The sequence below is a fragment of the Marmota monax genome, unplaced genomic scaffold (assembly GCF_021218885.2).
Source record: "Marmota monax isolate L192 unplaced genomic scaffold, Marmota_monax_Labrador192_F-V1.1 WCK01_AAM20220418_F8-fsc00069, whole genome shotgun sequence".
Taxonomy (NCBI): Eukaryota; Metazoa; Chordata; class Mammalia; order Rodentia; family Sciuridae; genus Marmota; species Marmota monax.
Genome location: NW_026695243.1, coordinates 5,040,934 through 5,064,477, shown reverse-complemented (window position 1 = coordinate 5,064,477; position 23,544 = coordinate 5,040,934). Strand labels below are relative to the sequence as shown.

The window sequence follows — 23,544 nt, the reverse complement described above, 5'->3', positions numbered from 1 at the left end:
CAGGCCAGGGCATGGGGCAGCTCCCAGCAGCTCCCCAGCAGCACTGGGAGGCTCGGTCCAGCTGAAATCAGGTTCAAGTTTAGGGGGTAAACAGGCTAAGATGGGAACAGCAAGCAAATCTCTCCCAATTTCTGTGTGCAAATTATGAAAATCACCTGCTCTGCCATGAGACTCAGCTTAAGGACAAGGTTCATTTTGTGTGGCAGGGTGGGATCTGCTGGGCTGGGGGCAAGACCTGAACAGCTGCCCCGTGGGTGCTCTGCACAGAACACACGGGCCTCTTCAGGCTGGATCTCAGGCCAGAGCCTCCAGCAATCCACACTCTATATGGAGCCCAGGGCTATGCCAGCCCTTTTGCCCCATGCATCCTTCCCCCTCAGTCACTAGGGGAGAAGTCTGTTCCAGGGGACCAGCGCCCACCTAACCAAGTGGGATAGAGCACACCCTCCTTGGCAGGCCCCATCCAAATGAGGGCAGGAGTCCAGGCCCACCCCTGATACACCTCCATGTCATGCAGTCACCCCACAGACCAGCCCTCCTATGGGCAGGGCCCTGGTGCAGTGTCCACACAGCAGGGGCTCCACGGTCCCCTCCTCAGCTTTCCCATGAAGGGTGGGGCATGAGCCTGGGCAGGGTCACTCCTCCTCTATCTTTTGGGGGAGGGGTACTAGGGACTGAATCCAGGGGCTTTCTACCACCGTCCTTTTAATTTTGGGACAGGGTGTGGCTGGGTTGCTCAGGTTGGCCTAGAGATCCTCCTGCCTCAGCTGGGATTACAGGCATGTGCCACTGCACCCCCTTCCCTCCTCCACCTTAACCCGGCTATGCCACGGGGCCACCTGCCCGCCTCACCCTGCAGGTTCCCTGGCAGGCCCATAGTGTCTAAGCATGAAGTCCCCCCTTAGTGAAGACTCTTTAGCAGGAGAACAGAAGACAGCACAGGAGCAGGGAGGACACCCCCAGGAGAGGCGGGGTGGGGTGCTGTCACCCATAGGCTGCTTTGCAGTTCTGCTGGGCAGTGGGCTGTAGCTGCCTGGCCCTCCCAGCTCTAGGCCTCTGCTTTTTGCTGCGGGGGGGTGGGGGGGGTTGGAGTTGGCCCCGTGGATCCACTCAGTCTGACCCATGGCTGCTGGGGGACTCCACCACCTTCAGGTTCATGTGCCTCCTTCAGCCTGGGGTCCAGTGCAGCCGCACTGACCTGCTCCTGCTTGGCCTCTGAAACACACCTCCTGAAGTCCTCCGGGGGCCCCCAGGCAGTCTCTCCAGCCCCTACCCCTGATTTTCACCAATAAAATGGAAACCACCATGTCCTGTCTCCCTGGTCTAGGGAGGCCAAGGAGGGAGGCCATGGGGGCTGGAGGCCACAGGTGCCTGGATGGACCTACCACCTGAGCAGAACACCGTGTGCCAGCGAGCCCATCTGCCTTGGAGAACTGGGGAGCCTGGGGAAAGGCCCAGGTCAGGGACCTGCAGAAGAAAAGGCACCCAAAGGAGCACAGTGAAGGAAACCAGAAGAGGTGGAAAGCTGTCCCTGACCCCCACTGGCCCGGCCGCAACTGGACCAGGCTTAGAAAGGTCAGGCCAGAGGCCGTCCTGGACTTGGCAGGAGCCACTGATGCCGGAGAGAGGCATTATGAGGCCTGTTCGCCTGAGGGAGATGAGGCTGCAGCACCTGGCAGGGCCAGGGCAGGGCTGACCCGGAGGGCCCTGCGGCTGGAGGCACAGGAACATGTGTGTCTGTGCCCGTCTCCACACAGCGACTGGAAACTAGCAGGTGTGAGACCAGCATCGGGGAGGCACAGGTCGGGGCAGAGGGGTAAGCTGGCAGGGAAACCACGGGATCCATTTCCAGAACCTGAGACGGGGGACTTTCACCTTTAGGGTAAGAGTCTACTGGTCACTTCATGACGTGTCACTGAAACCAGCAGGTTCTGACCCAGAGGCATTCATCACCGGGAAGTTTCCAATAACTCAAACCCTAGGTGCCTGAGAGCAAGAGTTCAGAGCCCTGTTTGCCCTGTGACCTGCCTGCCAGGGGCTTCCAGCCCAGTAGGTGAGATACAGGGTGACGTGGTCATCATGTGCTCTATCAGCACGAACGTCCCGGCGGCCCTATCACAAGCTGCGCACTGGGAGGCAGAGGACGGGCAGCGATTTGTGAACTTCTGCTCACCCTGCCTGGTTCGGGAAAGGACCAGAGGCAGAGCACCACGAGGCCCCGGTCAAAAGAGCTGGAAGGCAGGACTCCGGGGAGGAGGGGGGAGCACGGACCCCAGGCACCCGCCTCATCTCTGCCTAGGAGGAAAGACCTGCCGTCCAGAAAGCCCGACCTGTTACTCAGCACCCTCCCTGGCACCAGCAGGCAGAGGCCCCTCGGGGAGAACGGGGCCCAGAAGGGGGCAGAGTTCCTAGGAGCCACCAGGACTCGGCTTTCACATCTACAAAATGGAGATAATGACAGGTGCTTCCTTCCAGAGCCTTAGGGAGAGGCCTAGCATAATCTTTAGAGGAGGGGACTCGATATTAATCAATTAAATAACAGGGTGTGACGCAGTCCCTGAGCCTCGGTCACCAGGCTTCAGCAGAACAGTGCTGTGGCTGGGCTGGCAGCTCCTCTCCTGAATCCAGGAGTGCAATCCCCTTGTGACCCATGGCCCCGAGGCCATGCTCTGACTGGCCTCCAGCACCTTCTCCAACACACTAACATTCCAATCTCTCCAGCCCCAAAAGTGTCCACTGTGAACGCACTGACCCTCCCCAGCCCCCTGTGATCTTAGACAGGACGGTTCCCAATGGGTGGCTGCCATTCCCACCTTCCCAGTGCTGCCCCAGCTTCTCCCTCCCACCCACCCTGACTCCCCTGCAGGCCCTCAAGCCCTGTCCCCACCATAACCCTCTGGCCTAGATGACTGTCATAACCACAGGACCAAGGAACCAGTCCCCATGACTCTCCGGACTCTAATCCATCCTACACACCCAGGCTTCCCAAACAACTTCCTATCTGTCACACCCTGTGGGGTGTGTCCCCACAGCCTCCTGCCCTGCCCCAAACCTGGAAGCAGGCTGTAGGATGGGTGTAGGATGGCAGGAGCTTTGCTGCAATCCTGAGGCCCCGAGATGCATCCTGTAGCACCTGCAGCTTCAGATTTTTCACTGTCTTTGGGCTTCTGAATGGCAACATGGGGCTGGGGCTGGGGCAGGGGAAGGGAGTGAGCACCTCTGTCCTGCGTTCCTGTTCCTCTAACTTGGGCACATTGCCCATTTCTCTCCCAACTGCCAGAAAGAGGGGCCAAGGGCTGCGTTCCTGAGGGCCTGGGCCCCTTACTGCCTGCCTGGTGCCAGCAGCACAGGGGACAATCCATGACAAGCCAGGCGGGGTGTGTGTGTCTATGCTCCTCCACTAAAGCTGAGAACAGAGTGGGACACAGCTGCCCCTCACTGGGCCAAAGCCAGCCCCCCATCCCCAGAAGATAGCACTGAGGCCAGCCTACTTGTGAAGGTGGCCATGTCCTGGGACAAGTGTAACTCTGCTCCTGCCAGGCGCCGGGAATCCAGAACCATAGGGTCTGAGAAATGAGTCAGTGGGGATCGAGGGCAGGGGACGCTGGCCCTGCTTGCTGGGTTCTGCACCAATCAGGGGCTCCATGAGAACAGGACTTTGTTCAATGAGAAATGGAAGCGCACAGAGCAGTACCAGTGAATGGCAGTGGGCGAGTGCTCTGGCTGGGTGAGGGAGCCCCACTGTCCCTCAACAGCAGGCACGTCATCGGTGACAAACCCACAATCTGTTTACACTTGATTATCTCCTTCCTGTGCTGTAGGTAGGTCGTTCTGGCAAATCATAGATCAGCCAGGGAACTCTGCACTGCCCTCAGCCAAGCCTCCCGTCTGGCAGGCTGGAGAAGGTGAGGACAAGTTTCAAAACACTTCAAAGCCAAACTCAGGAGTCCCAGGTTAGAAGCTGGGGGACCTGCTCTGCAGCTCGCTGTGCTGTGTGACCTTGGCCAGCACATACCCTTCTCTGGGCCTCGAGCAGAAAAAGGACACTGGACTACTCTTTAAGGATGGTTCCATCCTGTCGTCCTTGGTCAGAGGACAGCTGTGACCACCAGGACTGGCTGAACCCTGGGGCAATGTGGGGGTGGGCAGGCCAGGGAGGAGGACAGGCGAGCACAAGGGTGCACAGTTGAGGCACTGCAGGGCTGGGCCTGGGCGGCCTGACCTTCCAGCCACCAGAGACCTGGCCTGGAACAGGAAATGGAAAATTTAGATAGGAGGCCAGAAACAGCCTCTCTGACCCCAGCCACAACCCATGGACTTTCTCCTCTGAGAAGCGCTTGCAGGTCTTCAGAGGACCTCAGTTCAGAGTTAGGGAACAGGAATCCAGGCCCCGAGGAACAGAGCAGGCTGTCAAAAAGGAGTGTGCCTGGCCCGGAGCAGGGGCGCACACCTGTAATCCAGGTGGCTGGGGAGGCTGAGTCAGGAGGATCGTAAGTTCAAAGCCAGCCTCAGCAAAAGCAAGGCGCTAAGCAATTCAGTGAGACTCTGACTCTAAATAAAACACAAAAAGGACTGGGGATGTGGCTCAGTGGTCGATGGCCCCTGGGTTCAATCCCTGGTACCAAAAATAAAAAGAATGTGCCTGTCAGCGTACATGCTCCTGGGAAGGCCCAGGGCCAGCTCCTCCTCACCACCTGGCAAGGCTGGGGTGGGGCCAGAGTCGCAGGACTGACAGGAGCCATCTGTAAGGAGCCCAGTCACAGGACTCTCAGAAGCCCCGTGTGATTACACAAGCAGGTAACCTAAGGCTTTATAAAGTCATTTCAGACCCATTACCTCTTTGGTTGCTTATGACACCCAGTGAAAAAGACAGAATGTGGTTTTAAAGAGGACAAGAAGACACAAAATGGCTTTCTGGCCTTCAGAACCGGGAACCGGCTCTACTGGACGTGGCTACCGGCAATTAGAGTTCAAACGGGCAGAAAGAAGGCAGGTCATAGGCAAGAAGGACGGGGACGGCCACGTCAGGGCAGCAGGGCTCTGTGCAGATGACTTTCTTTTAATTTCCTCTTATTATGCTATAAAGTTGATTTAATAATAAAAACGTGCTAAGGACTTTTTAATGTGTAATTGCTTACATATTAAAAATTATGTGAAAATGCTTTCAATTAATGCTCAAGTGATTCATCTGGTGAGATGACACCTTGAACAATTTTATAAAGGAGGCTGAGAGGAAGGTTATAGTCACACCTACACCTGAGAAGGGGCCTCTGCAGCTGTAAACTGCCCAGCTACTTCCTCAGACCCTGGGGGATGCAAGTCCCTGCGTCTTGGCTTCACGGGAGGTCTGGAAGGTGCTGTGGGACCCCGTGTCTTCTGCTCTGTAAAATGGGCACCAGTTCGGCACGGGTTGCTGTGAGCATTAAATGAGCTAATTCTTGCAGCAGTGCCTGGCACTCAGGGAAGCCCCTGCATGAGCCCGAGGCTGTCTTCTGAGTCACCACCGCCCTTGGGTACTGCTGGGAATTTCTGGGGCTGAAGGCCTGTGCAGGGATGATCTCAGCTGCAGAGACCTTGCTTCTAAGGCTGACCTGGGCTTCCTGATTCCAGTCCATTCTACAGGCTCTTGCTCCAGGGGCCCTTCCTGTCCGTAGCCTCCTTCACTCCTATGCAGAAGGTCCCATCACCAGCCTCAGCTCTCCTCCCCCTGCCCCCACGGACCACCCAAATGGGAAGCCAATTCCTCCCCTGAACTCCTAGAGAGTCACCTGCGCATCTCAGTGCATCAACACTGACCACTCCAGTCGGAACCCACCTCCCTGCTTCATGGATGTTCCTGGAAGGCAGTGGCGGTGCTGCCCATGCTCAGTCCAGCCTCTAGCACAGGATGGCCAGGAGCAAAGTGCATCGCAGCCTGAGGACCACCTACTCAATTGTCCTGTTGCTTTGGCAAGGATAAAAAAAACAGCTGGCAGGGGACGCCATGGAGACTGGCCAGAGATTCTGACGCACAGGATACCACATGAAGGGACAAGCAGCCCTCTGGTCCTCCACGCAGGGCTCACACGGGCACGTGTGCTGAATCTTACAGTGCTGACACTCCAGAGCTGGGCAGCCAGATCCACTGGGGACACAAGCCCAGGGCCCTTCCAACTGCACCAGCAGGTCTCCAGGTTCTCTGGGGACAAAGTCTCAGGAACAGGGAAAGAAGGGGCTGGGAAGCAGCCCGGCCAAGGACACCAAACACACAGGCGATGGAGGCCAGAAGCAGACCCAGAAAGGTTGTGGTTCTTTCTCTTTAATTTATACACGAGGAACCCAATGCCCAAGTGAGCATCCAGGCACAGAAGAGGTCAAGGCCAGCATCTGTGAGAAGGGCCAAGAAACAGGACCAAACAGCGGACACTGAGGAAGGACATAACAGACCCAACCAGACCCTTCCTGTGCAGAGCTGGTCTCTTCGTGGGGCTGGTCCTGGACGGCTAAGGACAGTCACGATGTATGGAAGGCAGGTCATGAGCTCAGGTGCTGCAGGTCCTTGGCACCTCAGGAGCTCAGGGTTAATGCAGACCTCGGAGATCACTTGAGTCAACCCCACCAGAGACCTGATTCCCTTCCATGTCATCTCCCAAGGGCTGCCTTACCTCTGCTTGGAAACCTCTAGGGAAGGGGAGCTCTGTGCTTCACAAGAGAGCCGCCCATTTCATCCATTGGTTTAAAGAAACGCTAACATTCTTGAGCCTCGGTTTTCCTATCTGCAAAGTGGAACGACTGGACTAGATCTCTGGCTTTTTCCATCTCAGTGCTACGGGGTCTAAGGAGGCGCTGCTGGAGGTGCTGCCAGCGTGAGATGTGGTGGAAGGGGAGGCCCAGGCAGTCCGCGGCATCTGGGCTCTGGGGCCGAGCACTCAGCTTAAAGCCAGACGTAATTCCTGCAGGTGACACAAAGTGAAGTCTGTGGAGAGGGTAAGCTGAGGAGATGAGGGCATGAGAGGAGCCCCTGGGGAACAGGCACACCTCTCCATGCCCCCCATCTCAGCCACAGCCGCGGGGGTGGGCCCAGTTCTTCATTTACAAAAGCTCCCCACACTACCTGCTGCGCGGAGCAAAGGGCGGGGGGGGACGGACGGGGGACACAGAACCTCATCAGTTAAGTACAGCCCTAGATGGCAGCGCTGGGCAGGCCTGGAGAAGGCACTGGACACTGCTGGGTGGTTAAAACAGGAAGTCAGCCCACACCTAATTAGCTGGGTTGTCTTGGCCTTGTTGCTGTAAACAAGTCCCAGAGGACCTGGCAGCTGCCTCCATTGTGTTTGTTACTGTCACCAACCCATCATGCATGTTTGGGGAAAAGCAGAGTCACCCAAGGCACGAGGGCCTCTGCCAACCCCAGCACCAACCTTCCTCCACCTTCTCCCCGGGGCCAGCTGCGGGTCCACTCAGCAGGCCGCTCCCCTTCTGGAGGATTCCCAAGCTGAGGCTCAGCCTGCCCCGATCACCACAGTGACACACAGGGAGCTCTGGATCACAGGGAGGTGTGACAAGATCGTCACCACCAGGAACATTCCTTCCAGTCACTTACATTCTTTAAAGCAAAAAAGGCTGGTAAACTGGGACCCAGCCTCCAAAGAGCAGCAGACCTGGGGCGCATCTCTGGAGAAGGGTGCAGGAGGTCCAACTGCCAAACCAACTCCCTGCCTCGAACCTGCCCACGATGTGCCCCCACAGAAATGCCCGAATCCCTCAGGATTAGTACCTGGCTACGCAGCGACCCCAGCTGGGTGACCTGGAGAAGGGGCTTACTCCCGATCCCCTCACCTGTAAACCTAGACATTGCCTCTGAAGGGACACTGAGATTCAGTGAGCACATACACTCAAGTGCCCAGAGCAAAGCCTGGTAGGGGCCCCAGCCTTGGGTCCCTCCTGCCATTTCTGCATGTCTGAGATGCCCCAGTGCCTGATGCAAATGCCATATTCCTTCAGGACACCACCCCCAATCTTCCCTGCAATGCTTGGGCCACACCTGGCCTTCTGCCACCAACTTGCTGTGTGTCCTTGGGCAAGTCTCTCCCTCCCTAGACACAGTTTCCTCATCTGTAAAGTGATGCTGTTGGATTGGATGGCCCTGAAGATCCACCCTGACACCGTGCATGGGCCACAGTGTCCCGGTTGCTCTAGTTACCACCACTCCTTTAAGCAGGTTGACAGAGCTCAGGACCACAGCTCCCTCCCCCTGTTGGCCTGAGGGCAGGAGAGCTGGTGGGCAGTGAGGACTCCACCAGCTGACCTGCTTTTCCAAATTGCAGGGATTTGGCTTGAAATCTCGGCCCCACACATTCAGCTCTCTGCTCCGCGGGGGGGACAGGAAGATGAGAGTGAGCCCCAGGGGCCTGGCCTAAGTCCATAATTCCTCCCTGCCTTGCCCTGCAACAAGTGGCCAAGCACTTGGGAGGCCACACGATGGCCTTCTGTGAATGGGAACATGAGGCAGAGTCCTGGAGGCAGAGACCGGACTCACACCCACACCGTGATCCTTCCACCGTGGTGGGCTCTGCAGCCCTAGGAGGGAACGTCCAGCATGGGCCTAGCACACGCTAAGTGCTCTCTAAATGTCACTTCCTTCCCTTTCTTCTCCAAATTCAAGTGGAATCAGGTGGCAGAGCTCAAGGACAAGGACCTCAAACACACAGATAATAAGAGGCATTTGTACCCGAGTCCCCAGACATTCAGGACACCAATTCAACGGGCCCCCAAATCCCGGGTAGCTCCAAACCGGCTCCTGGTCACCCTCCTGCACTCTACAGGAGTGTCCCACTCCTGTTTCTGCCCTGTGTGGAGTCTGGGGGCCACCAACACGGCCGCTTTTCTGGATGGTCCTCCTGAGCCAGGAGGACCCACGTGGGGGCTTCTCTTCTCATGAGGTTCCCTCCAGCTTCCCACACCCCAAGAGGGCGGATGACCCTTCGCTCCAAGCATCCTGGTGAAAGCAGGCCTGGAGGGGCCTGTCCTCCTGGACACGCCCTCTGGGCCCCACACAATTGACAAGGTCTTGTCATCAAAGCCCCACAGGAAACAGCCACAAAGGGGAAAGTCTCCATGTTTCCTACAGAGGTGCTACGAAGCCCAGGTGCTCCATGCAGCTGCCAGTCCCAGGGTGAAGATATCTTGGCACATGGCCAAAGAGAATTTTGTCCCTACTAATGACTGGGTCTGCCCCCAGCTAGGTAATGAAAACAAGGTGACTCATCCTGCTTTCCCTTTTGCCCTGGCTGCTGGGAAGCTCTAAGAAAAGTTTTATGTCTCTAAGAATCCTTCCTCAGTGAGAAATTTCTGATAATCTTCCCCACATTTTCTCCCCACTTACTTCTCGGTCCCTGTTTTGCTTTAACTGCACATGGTACACTTCATCTGTGCCCTGACAGTTTTTCCTGGTGTAGGTGAAAAATAAGCCAGTACCTTGAAAGCACAAGCCCCTCCTGCTCCTTCCCCACCTCCCTGCCAAGTCCCTGTGTCCTAGGGCTTAAATGTAATTTGTCCCCACCAAAACTCATGCTGAGTTCATTAACTGTGTAAGGGGCCAGTGCTTGGAGGTGGGGCTTAGTGGGAGGGGCCAGTGTTGGAGGCAGGGCTTAGTGGGAGGGGCCAGTGTTGGAGGCAGGGCTTAGTGGGAGGGGCTGGTGTTAGGGGAGTGGAGGCCTCCTAAATAAACCAAAGCCTTTCCTTGGGTGGACGTTCTTTGCTCCATGGGACTGGATTAGTTACCAGGAGAGCAGGCTGTTATAAAGAAAGGTCACCCCTTGTGTTTTGTCTCTTTCTCACGTACCTGCTTGCCCTTTTGCTTTTTTCTGCTGTGATTTAATACAGCATGAGGTTCTGGCCAGATAGGATCACCCCAGCCTCTAGAATCCAGAACCATAATAAACCTCTTCCTCATAAACTCCCCAGTCTCATGTATTTTATTACAGCCACAGAAAATGAACTAAGACACTGAACCTGTCATTCCACTTACCTGTCATGATCCTCTGGGCCTCGTAAGGCTCCATGTAGCCAGCGCTCTCCCCCTTTCCTGCTTTGCTCTTGAGATCATTCTTGGCATCAAAGGGATCTGAGTAGTCATCAGCTATGGTCACCTGCGGAGAAGAGGGAAGGGTATGAGGCCACTGTGGACGTTTTTTGTCTCACTTCAGTTCCTGACCAGGCTTTGCTTTAACAGATAAGCATGGAGAGGAAGGGAAGAGGGGTGGGAAGGGAGGCGGGAGCCCGCCTCAATGCCCAGCCGCCCAGCCTTGTGGGCTCAAAGTCCTTCAGGTAACCAGTGGGACCCACAAGGACAGTGCTCTGGCACAGGGAAAGCCCCAGGGACCTGTCCACAGCCTGGTCAGTTCCAGGCACAGTGAGGTGAGACCAGAAGGGCATCTGGTGGAGATGTCAACAGGTACCAAGTGCAGAGGCCAGGACCTGGGCGGTATCCTTGGGGAACTTAATGTAATTTGTTACTCAGTTTAATGAAATGGAAATGGTGGAAAAGTTGGAAAGGAAATCACAGAAGGCCTAGAAATGCTGACATGCCCGGGGTGCTGGCTGAGGCACAGAAGAGTTGTCTAGAGATAATTGCGTTCAGTGCTCTATTTTCCCCGGGTCTGGAACACAACCACACCTTGGGTCATCAGACAACAATTTGGTGAGATCAACCCACTATAAAGATGACGGTGGCCCCAGAGAGGGCCTATGAAAATACAGAAGCAACTTGGGGAGGGATGGGCGGACGCTGGCGCCTGGAGGTGAGAGACCCAAAGACCCTTCTTCAACACCTGGAGCACTGAGGATCCCAGACTCCACCTAAGGATCCTGGACTCCAGGGGATCCCCCACCCTAGCTCCTGGGTCCTCACTTTTCTGATGGGGCCCAGCCCCGCCTCTCCCCAGAGAGAAGTTTCACTGCTGACAGAGGAAGAATGAGTCACCCGGGCAGGTCTGAGGGGGGAGGAGGCTCCCAGGAGAATGTGCATACCTGGATTCTAACACCTCAGAGATCAAGTTCCACAACCCCCCACACCCCAGGAGGGGGGTAATCCTAGGGTGGAGGCAACCAGGCCACAGGGATACTCTCCTCCCACTTTTGACTTTCTAACCCTGAAGAGGGGAAAGAGCCAGAACCCCCACCACACAGCCTGGCTACACCAGTGCTCAGTGACTTCCCCTGGCTCAAGTCCTCAGTTTCCCAGCAGAGCCACCTGGCTGCGGGTCTTAGGAGGGGGTAGGTTAGCTTTTTCCACCGCCCTTGGGGTTACATGATTTGTTATTTAAATCGTGAGCTTAATTAGAAACCACAGGAGCCCCGTCTCCCCCAGCTCCTGGAATGTAAGGCATTTGAGGGGCCTGTAAACTCAAGGGGAAGGAAAATCCCCCTTTGTCTGCCTGCTGAATGGCAGCTTGTGCCAGCAGCCCTGGCAGGGGGCACGGGTGACCGCCAGCTGCCCTGAATGTGATGGGTGGGTGTGTGGGGAGGTGGCAGGCTGTAGCTCAGTTCCCAGCACGTGGCTGTGGGTCCCTGCTCCCCAAACAGGAAGAGCCCACCAGTGGGGACCCAGGCTTGGGGTGCCCAGCACTGGAGCATCCATGGAAATGGGCGGGGCAGCGGCCAGGCCAGGCTCCCAGACCCGGCAGGCGCTTCCAGATGCTGACACTGTAATAGCAGCCTTTCTGGAGACTCAATGAGCTCAAGTGACACCGGGCCAGGGAAAGAGGGGGGTTGGGAAGAGCTAGGCCTTGGGGATGTCTTTCATTTGATATTTCTACTCTACCATTTGCAGAACACATTAGGGAGAAAATTATACATGTGAAGCACAGTCAAACAGGACAGTTCAGATGCCCATCAGGGGCAGGGTTTTAAGTTCAAGGGACCAGATGTCCAAATGGAGAAAATAATGTTGCTGCTGTGGATGACATCTAATCTCATTTCTCTCACCCCAGACATCCTCACTGTCTCTTTTCAATGTGAACATCCTCCGTCTAGTCTGCAATGAGGGAGGGAAGATGTATTTCCCCAAAACAAAATCATTTAGGGGGATTTGCTGGGGAGCGTGGGGGGAGGGGTTGCGGTCTCCATAGTAATGTAGCACTGCAGCCCCTTCTCAGAGGTGCTCGGAAATGCTCTGTGATTTGCAAACAAGAGGCTTATAGGATATAAACCAATCTTTGTTCACCCTGGGATGGGAGCTCTGCCCACCCTCCCCGTGAGTCAGCAGGCGCTATCTATATTTTCTAATTAAAATGAGATCTGAGCTCAAGCTGTCACCCGGCCCCAGCTGCCTGCCCTGGTTACTTCCGTTTCAGTAAGAATTTACAAATCCTAAAACCAGGAAAAGCCCCTGGTCTCTGCTGACATATGGATCCAGTTATACCTGCTGACAGTTGAAAATCCTTCCGTTTTAAAAAAAAAAAAAAGTTTAGAATTCTGTTAGTTTAAGAAGCAAATCGGAAGGTTCCTAAAATGTATATCTAATCAGTCTGCTTTTCAACTTCAGAGCGAGGCTGGCGGAGGGAGGGGAACTGGAGGTTTGAGCAACCTGAAACTTGGCAAACACTACGCCCAACTGTCCGACCTTAAGCAAAATCATGTCCTAGTTGGGAGTAAAAATTTAACCAGGTGCTGGGAGAGCTCAGCACGCAGTCAGCTAGAGCCCACACGTGCAGGACCATGGGCGACAAGACCGGGTGGTGTGACCACTATCCAGGCTGCCTGGACTCACTGTGAGTCAAAGGGCAGGGAGGAGTTTCCCCCGAAGGCTACCGCTCTTCTGTGTGTAGGAATGGGAATGAATTTCCCCAGATGCGGGTTTGGATTCCTGCTGGGGTTGCTTTTACTTTGCTTTAAATGCCTCAGTTAGCGGACAAATCCCATAAATCTAGCTGAACAATTCAACCAAATGGAGCTGGCCAGGGCTTCTCTGTACAAGAAACTTGCCTTGGATTTTGGTCTCAGCTCAGTGGATTCCTTTCGGTGGCTGCTTGCAGCCACATGGGACAGGAGCAGAGCTGAAGTGGTCACCCAGTGCACCTTCCTGCCTGCAGCGGAGGAGCTGAACAGCAGCAGCAGGACAGGGACCAGGGACATACCTCTTCCGGGCTCTCTCAGCCTTTCAGGATGGGTGCTAAACCTCAGGCAAGCACCTTCTCCTGCTTTCAAACAAAACTGCAGATCCTAGGTCAGCCCAGAGCTCCTAAACAGACTCTACGGGCTCAGAAAGTGGTGAATCTGTGTTTGCAGTCTCCCAGAAGCCTGCTCCCTTGTTTTACAAAAGGCCCCTGAAGCTCAGAGACTCAGGACCTTGCTGCAGCCACCCACCCAGCAAGCCAGCAGCAGGCCCTCAGGGCTAGCCCTCACACACCTCCTCACTCCTACTCTGGGGACCACAGTCTACCACACCCATCGCCTCTCCTACAAGACTCTCTGTCTGGGCTCCTTGCAGGCTTGGAGTTGGCTCTGTGTGTCTCTTTTCTGTTCTGCACATACTGCTGGGTGGAACTCCATCCCTTCCAGCGGTCTAAACCCTGGTGTTTTTATTTTAGGGATTAGGATTAGCTCTGTGATAGGAAATATGCCTTCCTGTTCACCCCCACAGGGAAGTGCTAGAGGAAGGTGGGTGTGGCCACTTGGCAACACTTCCACAGAAGAGTTCAAGTTGCTTTTATGAGAGAGCTGCCACCTGTATGGAGAACTGGGGACTCTCCACATGCTCTCAGCAGAGATGTACATGGGCAGAACCCCTTTGAAGGATGAGTTTTAGCAAAACCCACTGAAATCCCCAGTGATTTCACTTCTCAATATGTGGTGCCAAATGTATACAAAGGGATATGGGCAAAGATACTCACTGAAGCAAGTGATAATGAGAAACTAGCAATCACTACACCCATCACTATACCCATCAATGGGGGAACTGCTAAATCAACTGTGCTAGTTCCACACTATGGAATATTAAGCAGCAAATTTTAAAAAGGCATTTGCTTTACATGAGCCAACATAGTTCTTCATGATGTTGCTTTGAATGGAAAGGCAGCAACTGTAGGATGATAAATACATGGTAAACATTTATGAAAAGTGAAACAGAAACCTCTACTATAACATGAAGGAAAGGTCTGGGGAGAGGCAAGCCCCAAACCAACCCCTTCCTTTAGTAGGAAGAGGGACTGGGATAAGGGTCAAAGACGCTTCTGTGGTGTAGTGCCAATACAAGGGCAAACAAGAGCCCATTCATGTGTTATATGCAAAGCTAAACTTGCTGCAAAGCACTCCTCTTCCTCAAGCTATTTTTGGTACAGCAGACAGACTGTTTCCCAAACCTGTCTGAAGACAGGAATGGTCTGGAATGCTTGTTAAGACAACAGACTCCTTGCCCCCATAATCTGTGTATTTAACAAGCAACCCAGGTGATTCTTATCAGGAAAGTTAGGGAAACAATAAGCCAGCGTCAGCCACCACCACCCCACCCCCCAGTCTGAAGGCAGGTCTCCAGACATTACTCGGGAATTTCACTTTTCCCAGCCCTGTTCAATAAAGTCAAGCAAGAAGTTCAGGTTACCGGTGGCTCCCCACTTTCTTCCCTAGGGGTCAGCCAGAGTGAGAGCTGACCCAACATGCCTTGGTCTTTCTCCACAATCTACCTGAAGCTGAGGGAAAGGCATCTCCGCGCAATTGGGAGGGCTGGCTCCAGACGGGACCACTCACCTGCACAGGGGGAAAGGGCCCCACAGGTGAGGCCCTGGCCTGGCTTCCCGGCTCCCAGACCTGAGGACTATGAGGCTTGCCGTTCCAAACCACAAATGTGTTCAGGTCAAGTCCACCTGGGCTCTCAGCAAACCCCTCCAGGAATACCACCCAGCTCCCAGAGGGAGCTACAAAAATGCACAGGGGTGTTCCTGCGGAAGTAGCTCAAACCTGCTAGTAAGGAGGGATCTGTGAAAGCCCCTGCCAGCTTCCAGGAGTGAACCCCACTGACTTCACCACCCCACGGGCACCTCCTTTGTGCCACACAGTCCCCCTGCTGTTTGAGGAAACTGGCAGCTTGGCTGCGCTGGCTCAGTTCCAGGCTTGCTGGATTGTAGGGGTTGGGGGTCTCTGCTCTACTCTCCACTCCTTAGGAAACAAAGGGGTGACATCCTACGAGTTCCCAGATTCTTGCCAGGCCCATGACTTCGTTCTGCTCTACTCTAAAGCAAACTGCCTGAGAACACACTGAAAGCATCCTCAATGATTTCTCTCACTGATTTACCTCGAAGGCTGTATGTGAATTGCCTTAACAGTTTTGAGGTCCTGGGTCTCTTTGGGAATCTGACAACTGATGGAACTGTGGTTCCTCCATCACATTTATACACACCCAGGATGCCCTGGGCACATCACAGGCAGGTCATAAACCCAGGTTAATTTAGGACCAAGTCCCCTCACATTACAGCCACACACTCTTTGCCTTAGTTTGACAGCAGCTGCATGACCGAGGGGTGCTGACTCCACCCTCATTCAACAGGCACTATTCACCTGGCCAAAAAAATGGGTGACACAGGCCTGCCACTCAGCTGTGAGATGGAGGACGCAGGGAGAGGATGGGCCCCAGGCTCTTTGTCTTGGCTTATGGGCCGGAGCCTCCCTCGCTCTAGGGGTCCTTGAAGGTAAGTGAGTAACTTGGGAGGCATAATGTGACAGCTGCAGCCAGACCGCTCAATGCTCTGTCCCTACTGGAGGGCTGCAATCCAGGCCCAGAGTCCTTCCTGGTCTTCCTTTGGGACCTGCTGTGACACAGGACCTAGCAGGCCTGATGTCCACAGGATGGAGGCTCTGTTGCCATGCCAACAAAGAGATGGCATTAAAGGAACAGGGATCTGGAGGTTGGAGAGGCCTTCCAATAGCCAGGGGGCCGCTCAGGGAAGAGGCAGTGGACAGATGTTCTGTGCAGACCCAGAAGCTAAACAGAGGCAAGCTCAGTGACTCAGGAAGGACATATGACAGCCAATAAAGAGACACGCTGCCTGGGAAAGGGAGCTCCTGCCACTCCAGATGTCCAGGCAGAAGCTCTGGTGCTTCTGCTTGGGTGGGAGGTCAGCTAATGGGATGCCACCTGCCTATGCTCCCCAGTGTCACTCAGGATACAGCTGACTTGACTTGGACATGCACATCTGAGCTGCCGGAGGCTGAGGTGGCCAGCTTTAAGGACTGTCCAGTAGACGGCTGTCTGCAGAACTCCCACCGTGACTGAGGTGGGCAGGTCTGGGGCTGCACAGATGCAACCGGCTCTGGGCTACCAGCTTTCTCTCTCTCGGGTGGAGTGGTCTGCTTCTCAGCTTCATGTGAATGTTGTGAGTACCAAATAAGATGATTGTCTGTGGTTTATGAAAGCTGAGTGCTTATTATAGGGCACATGAGACACCTCGGACCCACCCAGTGCTGTGTGAGCTGTACCATCCAGCACCTTAAGACCCATAAGAAGCTGGAAAGCTACTGGGAAAGATGAGGCAAGGATATGAGGAGAAACCCCACCAAGGCCTCAGTGACTCCATAAAGGAAATGGCTGCAATTAAGCATCATGACATCAGCTGCCAACAGTACTCAGCTCCCAACAGGAACATGTTTGTGAACCATCTTTTCTCCCCACTCTTAGGCTTTGAGTAGGATACACCTCCTACTCAAAGCCTGGGACCCTCAAGGCCAGCTCTGCACTGGGAGACAGCAGTGTACTCCCCACCTACGCCCAGTGCCCGCGGCTTGGAGGGGCCCACAGAACTGGACCAGGACACACAAGCAAGTACCCATCCTCGCCTCTCCGTGTCATGGGCTCTGACCAGCACAGATCAACTCCCCTTACGGACGCGCCAATAAATCATTTCTGACATGGTAAGGAAATTAATTTGGGGAAGATTAATTAGCTACATTTGCGCACTCAGCCACAACTCCTGGAAATCAGAGGGCGGGAGGGCGCTCTTCCACCCTGACTTAGGAAGGGCTCCCTCTCCTCTTCCTAACCTGGCTCAGCCCTGCAGTCACTCCAAGTGCTAAGCTCCCCTTTTCCTGCAGGAGGGTCCCCACCAAGTCCTCTGCCCACATGCTCCAGAGGTGGAAGCTGCCACTGGACTGCCTTCACTATTAAAGTGGCCTTCCTGACGTTGAGCCGAGCTGAGCTGACTCTAGCCTCCGCCACCCATTTCTTTGCTCTTCCTTCAGTGGCGTATTGTAAATGCCCTTTATAGACCTGCCCCACCTCAAAAGGCCAAGAGGGGAGCTTCAAGTGGTCACCACTGCTCTTTCCAGTCCTGCCCCTCCCTTGGCTACAGCTGCCTGCCTAGACACCTGCAGGCCCCGGCTTGTCAGGAAAAACACATTCCAATCACAGCCTCTGCCAGCTCCTCTTGGGCCCCACTTGTCTGGCCCCTCTCACACACATGCTCACACCCACCCACTCTTTTTCTGTTTAGGCCCCTGGAGCTGAGCCCAGCCCTCCCTGTTTACCCCAGAAGGTCACTGCCAAGTGGTAGGGACAGGCTTGCCGGCATCTCTCCACCAGTGGGTGGTTCTATTTTGATCTTAGAAAGAGCTGAATCCTAGAATTTCTTAACTGCTTTCAGCCTGGGCCTATGGACAGAGAATTCACTGCATCTGTCCAGAAGATAGCACCCAGCTCTCCATAGTCACTACTGAAAGGCGGTCTAAATGATTGGGTCTCAAAACTTGTGCACACGATTTGTTCAAAGGAAACTTTACATGGAATCCCAACATGTACCGCTGAAGACATCCACACTCTGGAAATCATGAATCCACTGGGGACAGGAGACCCCGAGCAGAAATGAACATACCAAGACCAATGTCAGAAACAGGTAAAACACCTATGTTTCTTAACCCCCAGGTCCGGGCTGCTTCTGCAATACCTGTAGAGCTATCTAATTTTCCCCTTTAAGTCATCCCTAAAATATCCTGGGCATATCCACCCCAACTGCCCCACTGGGAGAGCCCCCAGCTCCTCTTGCAAAAACCACTACCCAATGCTACAGATAGGAGATGGCTGCCAGACAGACTGGGTCCTCGTGGGGTCACCAGTTGTGCTTCCCTAGTTCTCCTCTGCAACCCCATCATCCCACACTCACCCTCCTAGACCGTCCTTTCTGATGTCCTGCTCAGGGGAACAAGTACACATCCAGGAGTGTGGGGCCACTGCCTAGACAACACTTGGTCCAGCCCCAGTGGGGAAGAGCAAGAGTAGGCCTCCCTTCTCCTGCAGAGCAAGGCTGAGAGGCCAGGAGACGCAGCGGTCAGGAGCTGGGGTGCGGGGGTCCAGTGGTTTTCCCTCTCTGGGCCTTGGACTCCTCCTCAACCATAAAATAGCAATGGGTGGAGGACTAACATAGGTTGCCAAGGTCATCTCAAGGACAAGAGCTACCAGAGGCTTTCAATAGACAAGGGACATATAAGCAGGGTGACAAAACCAACTCCCACCAAAACCAGAGCACCAGAGACCCTAAGTCATTTGTTGACCTACATATTTATAGCCTGCCTGCTTCCAAAACAGGGTTTGGACAACCTCATTTGAGGCATTTTTCCATTCCTGATAGGCATGGCTGGGCTGCTCCCTTCCCAAGAAAAGATGAGGAATGCCCGTGAGGCTTTCTCACGGTAAGAGAAGGCCCCGCTTGGTAAGAATAACTTCCAGTGTGCTCACCAGAAAAGTATGCACAGCACAACAGCAGACCAGCAGCATCCAGGAGCCAAGGCCGTTCCCGTGCGGGGGACCTACAGACACCAGGCATCTGGGGCCTGTCCAGGACCCGGGAAGAAGTGCACTCACTGCGTGGAGCCTGGTCCTCTACCAGGGCTTTCTGGGCTGGGGCTGTGATGAAAGGGGAGAGGCTGTGGGGGCTGGTGCAGCCCACTGCAGCCCACAGGCGGTAAGCGTTGCAGAACGGCACTAAGTGAAGGGTCATTTCTCTCCGAATGGGGCCCATTAGGATGATTCATGCACATCTTCCACACGAGCCGCGGGGCGGACCAGGGCATCATTAGGCACAGGCAGCTCCAACCAGCTGCCCTCCCCAACAGTCACTTTCTTTTTATTGAGGACATTGCAGCACTGGCCACAACTACCACCACTCACTGTGTTTGATGGTTCCCAATTACACTCAGCTTAATGGTGGATACTCAATAAACATTGATGTACTTTTTAAAGTAATGTGTCTTCTCATATTCTCTAGCAGCCAAGGCTTGAAGATTTTTTTTTTTTTTTTTTTGGTGGTGGTCCTGGGGATTGAACCCAGGAATGCTCTACCATTGAGCCACATCCCCAGCCCTTTTATTTTCTTTTGAGACAGGGTCTTGCTAAGTTGCCTAGACTGACCTCGAACTTGCAATCCTCCTGCTATCAGACCCTGTTAGTCGCTAGGATTACAGGTGTGCGCCACCATATCTGGTTTGACGAACTTTCTCATATAGGCTAAGAAACTGTCCCTGTGCACCAGACACTGTTTCTCACATAATTTGGCATTTTCTAAGGGACAGGAAAGTAGCTGTAGATAGAACTCTGCAACGTCCCAGGCATCTGCGATGGTGCCGATCACTGTTCAGGACTACTTGCTGCGTGCCTGCTTGTGCGGAGCTCTGGGCAAGGGGTACCAAAGAGTCTGCAGTGGGGGCTGGAAGATGGTATCAATCAGGTTACCTCCCCAGAGGGATCTGGCATGGTTAAGGACAGAAGCCATTCAGTCACACGTGCCAGGCAGAGGGAGAAGCACACTGGGAAGGCCCTTCCACTTGCCTTGGATCACAGCTGTGTGCAGGCTGCTGCTCTCAGCCCCGACCTGGAGGGCAGGCTCTGGACATGCTTCCCTTTACCACTGCATAGTGCGCTGTTGTAAGCAGTAGGGTTGGCAAGGTGTGCTGGGTAGAAGCCAAAGGCAGGGTCGGGGACTCCAGGCTGGTACTGGATTCTGGGCACTGAGATCAGTGCTTTGAGGTTTCTCCCCAGCTGTGCTCTGGACATGTCTCCCACCTCTCTCAGTCTGAGTGCCCCATCTTCAGTGGGAAAGCATCTTCCCCCTGGCATGCTCCATGGGCACATGCACCAGGGCTCTTGGGAGCACATAAAGGATGCTGTTCTCATGCTCTACAGGCTACGTGCCTTAGTCTGAGATCCCCAGACACAGACCCTAAAGTAGGGACTCTATTGCAAGTGGTTTATTTGGGAGGAGACACTTAGGAGAAGACAGGGACACGGGGAGGAAGGCAGCCAGGAAAGCTGCACTGCTAAGCCACCAATCAAGGTGGGCGCCTGGAGCTTGATTCTATGGGAAATCGTGCACAGGCCACTCCTCAGAATTACCTTCCATAGGTCAAGGGAGCTGGGGCCAGATACCCATGCCTGGGAGTCACTGATGGAGGCCAGTCACTCATGTGCAGGCACAGTGGCCAGCGGCCCCATTTCCAGACCCTGGAAAAAGCCCTCAGGCACAGAGTGCAGATGCCAGCCAGCTGGAAAACGCCAGACTGGGAAGGCAGGAGGCACGCAGTGAGGCCTGACAGCATCTGCTGCCTGGACCAGGAAGAGCTCCTGGAGAGAGAGAGAGGAGAAGAGAAGCAGCCAAGGACGGGCAGATAGCCCCAGGCTCCCATTCACTCAGGCCCTGCCCCAGCTCCATCCCAATTCTCCTAAGTTTGTTTCCTCACTGTCAGATGGGTAAAAAAAAAATCTCCGCTCCTCATCTGTCTCTGGGATTCTGAGCAGATCATGGCTTTGCAAATGCGATGGAGTCTACACAGAATCAGGAGTCAGGTGTCCCCAGAAGTCACCCTCCCTAGTGCAGGCAGCCTCCCCCAGAAATGCCCATGTGTCATTTTCTCCTAGGCCAAGCCCACTGTCCCAGGGATCAAGCAGGCATGTCCTGAAGAAAGTACTTGGATGAGAAAAAAAATGGGACCCTGATGGGCCTCTGAGTCCCTGCAGAAGCCTACACAGTCTGCCCTGCAGCTTCAGGGCAGGCCTAGAGCTGCCACGCCAAAGGGTGGGCATGTGTATCCACTTGAGACAAAAGTGGCATAGGCCCTTCCGGAATGAGCCCAGGGGTGGCCCCATGAAGCCCCTCAGGGCTGGCTACTGGTATATCCAAACACCAGTGTCCACTTGGCCCACTCCAGAGATGCCGGAGACCAGGCTCACTCACAATAGTGACGCCTTTCCTGGTGAATCCCCTCTGTGCAAACAAATGCAGCTCAGGCCACAATCAGAAGTACAGAAGGGGGGAAACTGACCAAGGCCTGTGGCACCTTGGACCAGGGAACACCAGTTCCAGATGGGTGAGTTACCTGGGGACACACACTATGCAGCCCACAACAGGCGAGGGGTCTATGTATCTAATGAGATTCTTCTTGGCATTTCAGCCATTGACATAACTGGGTTTTAAAACAGTACTTATAAAAGGATTCCTGTCTTCTAAAATCACCACCACAGAAAAGAAGTTTGTCATAGACACAGAAAAAGGACTGGAAGAAAATGCAATAGAACACAGCACTTGCTCTTCCCTCCAGTCTCCTGCTTCTCCACAAGGCCTTCTCCTGGCCCCCGCTGCCTGCTGCTCCCCTCTGGTCAGAACCTCCAGGGCCTGGGGGTGAACTGGTGGACACAGAGACTGAACTTTCCAGGCCCGGGAACGCTCTCTACCCTAGCAGCTTCCCTCCAAGGCCCTGGACCCCTTGCTGCACTTGCCCAGATGCCTATTTTGTAAACACATAAGTGATTGTAGGTTGTGGCAGCTTTTTCCTTGAAAGCTCATGGGCCCAAGGCTTCTAGCATGAGGGTGGTTCAGTTGGCTCTGCCCACCCCACCACCCCTGGCCTAGCATAAAGGGGTACCTGCAAAATGCTGGGTGAGATGATAAGTAATTCAGCCAATGGAGGACCTACAGAGCCATTTCTCTCCAGGGAAGAGCCAGAAAGGGGCATCTTGTGCATTTTCCCGATTTCTTGCCCACCTCTTGGCTCAACTTGACCTCTCTAGGCCTCAGTTTTCTCATGGGAATAATACTAAATTCAACCTCATGGGTTCATGGGATGACTTCATGTTTGTTGAAAGCTTAGCACACGTGATAAGCACAAAATTAGTGAATGTGTGCCTACTCACATAGCATCTGCGCCTGCACCAGAGACGCAGGCACCTCTGTGCTCCGGGGGCTTCAGCACAGCACAAAGAGATCTGTTTTCTCTGCAAGTGCTGTGAGGTCAGATGCATGAGTCCTACTATAGCTCTAGGGAAAGGGAGAAGGGCTATAGTGCACCAAAACTCCCACGAGGTCCGTGCAGCAAGGACACAGGCCACCACTGAGCCCAAGGAACCCAGTCATGGGCCTGGGCCAGGTTCTTTCACTCCAGCTGCTGCTCCTGGTTGGCAAGCATCTGCTGGCCAACCCATCTGCACAGGCCTGGCCTGGCCTACAACAGGAGACCCCAGACCCACTGGTCCTGGAGGGTGTGTGGCACTTCGCCCCAGAGACATAGAGCCACTAGGGCAGACACGGGGCAGGTAAGACAGCAAAACAAGGCCAGATAAACACCACCTGCCCCTCCCGCTTCCTCCAGGGCTGTGAGAAGCCTCATCTCTATAAGTCTCCCACCTGCTCCCACAGAGGGCTGTGGAGGGCAGAGGAAATGCTCTAAGCCAGGGACCTAAGTCTCAAAGGCTTGGCCAGCGCAATTCATTGCTTGGGTTAAGTGATACAGACTATTTATTTATTGATTTGTGTGCGCCTGGGTTGCTGGGGCTCTAGCACGCAAGGCGGGCACCCCACCAGAGCCACATCCCCCGTCTGCAGGCTCTTATTTTAAATGCCAGGACATCAGGAACATTGACATTTATGGTCCCCAGGGTCAGCTTCATGGTCAGGTGGCCTGTGCAGCTGCACAGGGCCCTGTACTTTTGTTTAATGCCCTTATGTCACCATTTTGAATATATTAAATATATATAAAGTATATTAATAAATATGTATTAAAAGTACATACATATATATTTATCCGAAGATCAAACCCAAAGACTTGAGAACACTGGGTGTACTCTACCACTGAGCTACATTCCCAGTCCTTAGTAATTTTTGAATAAGAAACCCCAAATTATTATCTTGTAGGAGGTGGGCCCCACAAATGATGTTACTGATCCTTTTTGCCGCCTCATCCCCGCATCCAATAGTTTCTGTGGGAAGCTTGAGGCCCAAACTTCATATAAACACCTTCTCTCTCCAGCTGGGCACCATTAGCTAAGTCACTCCGTATCAGTGCCTCAGGTTCCCCATCTGTAGAGTGAATTTCATGGACCAGTTTAATTACAAAAAAGTAGGGAGGATGAGACACAGGATCACTGACACTAAAAAAAAAACCAGCAACAACCCAACTACCACCTGTCCTTGTTCACATATGACAAAGAAAAGAGCAATAACAATCAATAGTAAAAAGGCAATTGAGACCACAGGACAGTCCTTTAGAATGAATAAATTTAGCACCATAAAAATACTCCCCAACTTTTCACTT

At 54.0% G+C, this 23,544-nt stretch overlaps 1 protein-coding gene and 1 long non-coding RNA gene across 2 annotated transcripts in view; one reads left to right on the top strand and one right to left on the bottom strand.

Moving 5' to 3' along the window:
* The window catches only part of Shb (SH2 domain containing adaptor protein B), a 130,540-nt gene that overhangs the window by 74,401 nt on the left and 32,595 nt on the right, over positions 1-23,544 (bottom strand). The window contains exon 2 of the mRNA XM_046457134.2: positions 10,010-10,130. Coding sequence (XP_046313090.1) covers positions 10,010-10,130 — 121 coding nt within the window. The remainder of the gene's footprint in view (positions 1-10,009; positions 10,131-23,544) is intronic.
* On the top strand, positions 16,346-19,186 carry LOC124101261 (uncharacterized). Its single transcript, XR_006854576.2, has 3 exons — positions 16,346-16,884; positions 17,739-17,861; positions 18,594-19,186. It is a non-coding gene; the product is annotated as an uncharacterized LOC124101261 (long non-coding RNA).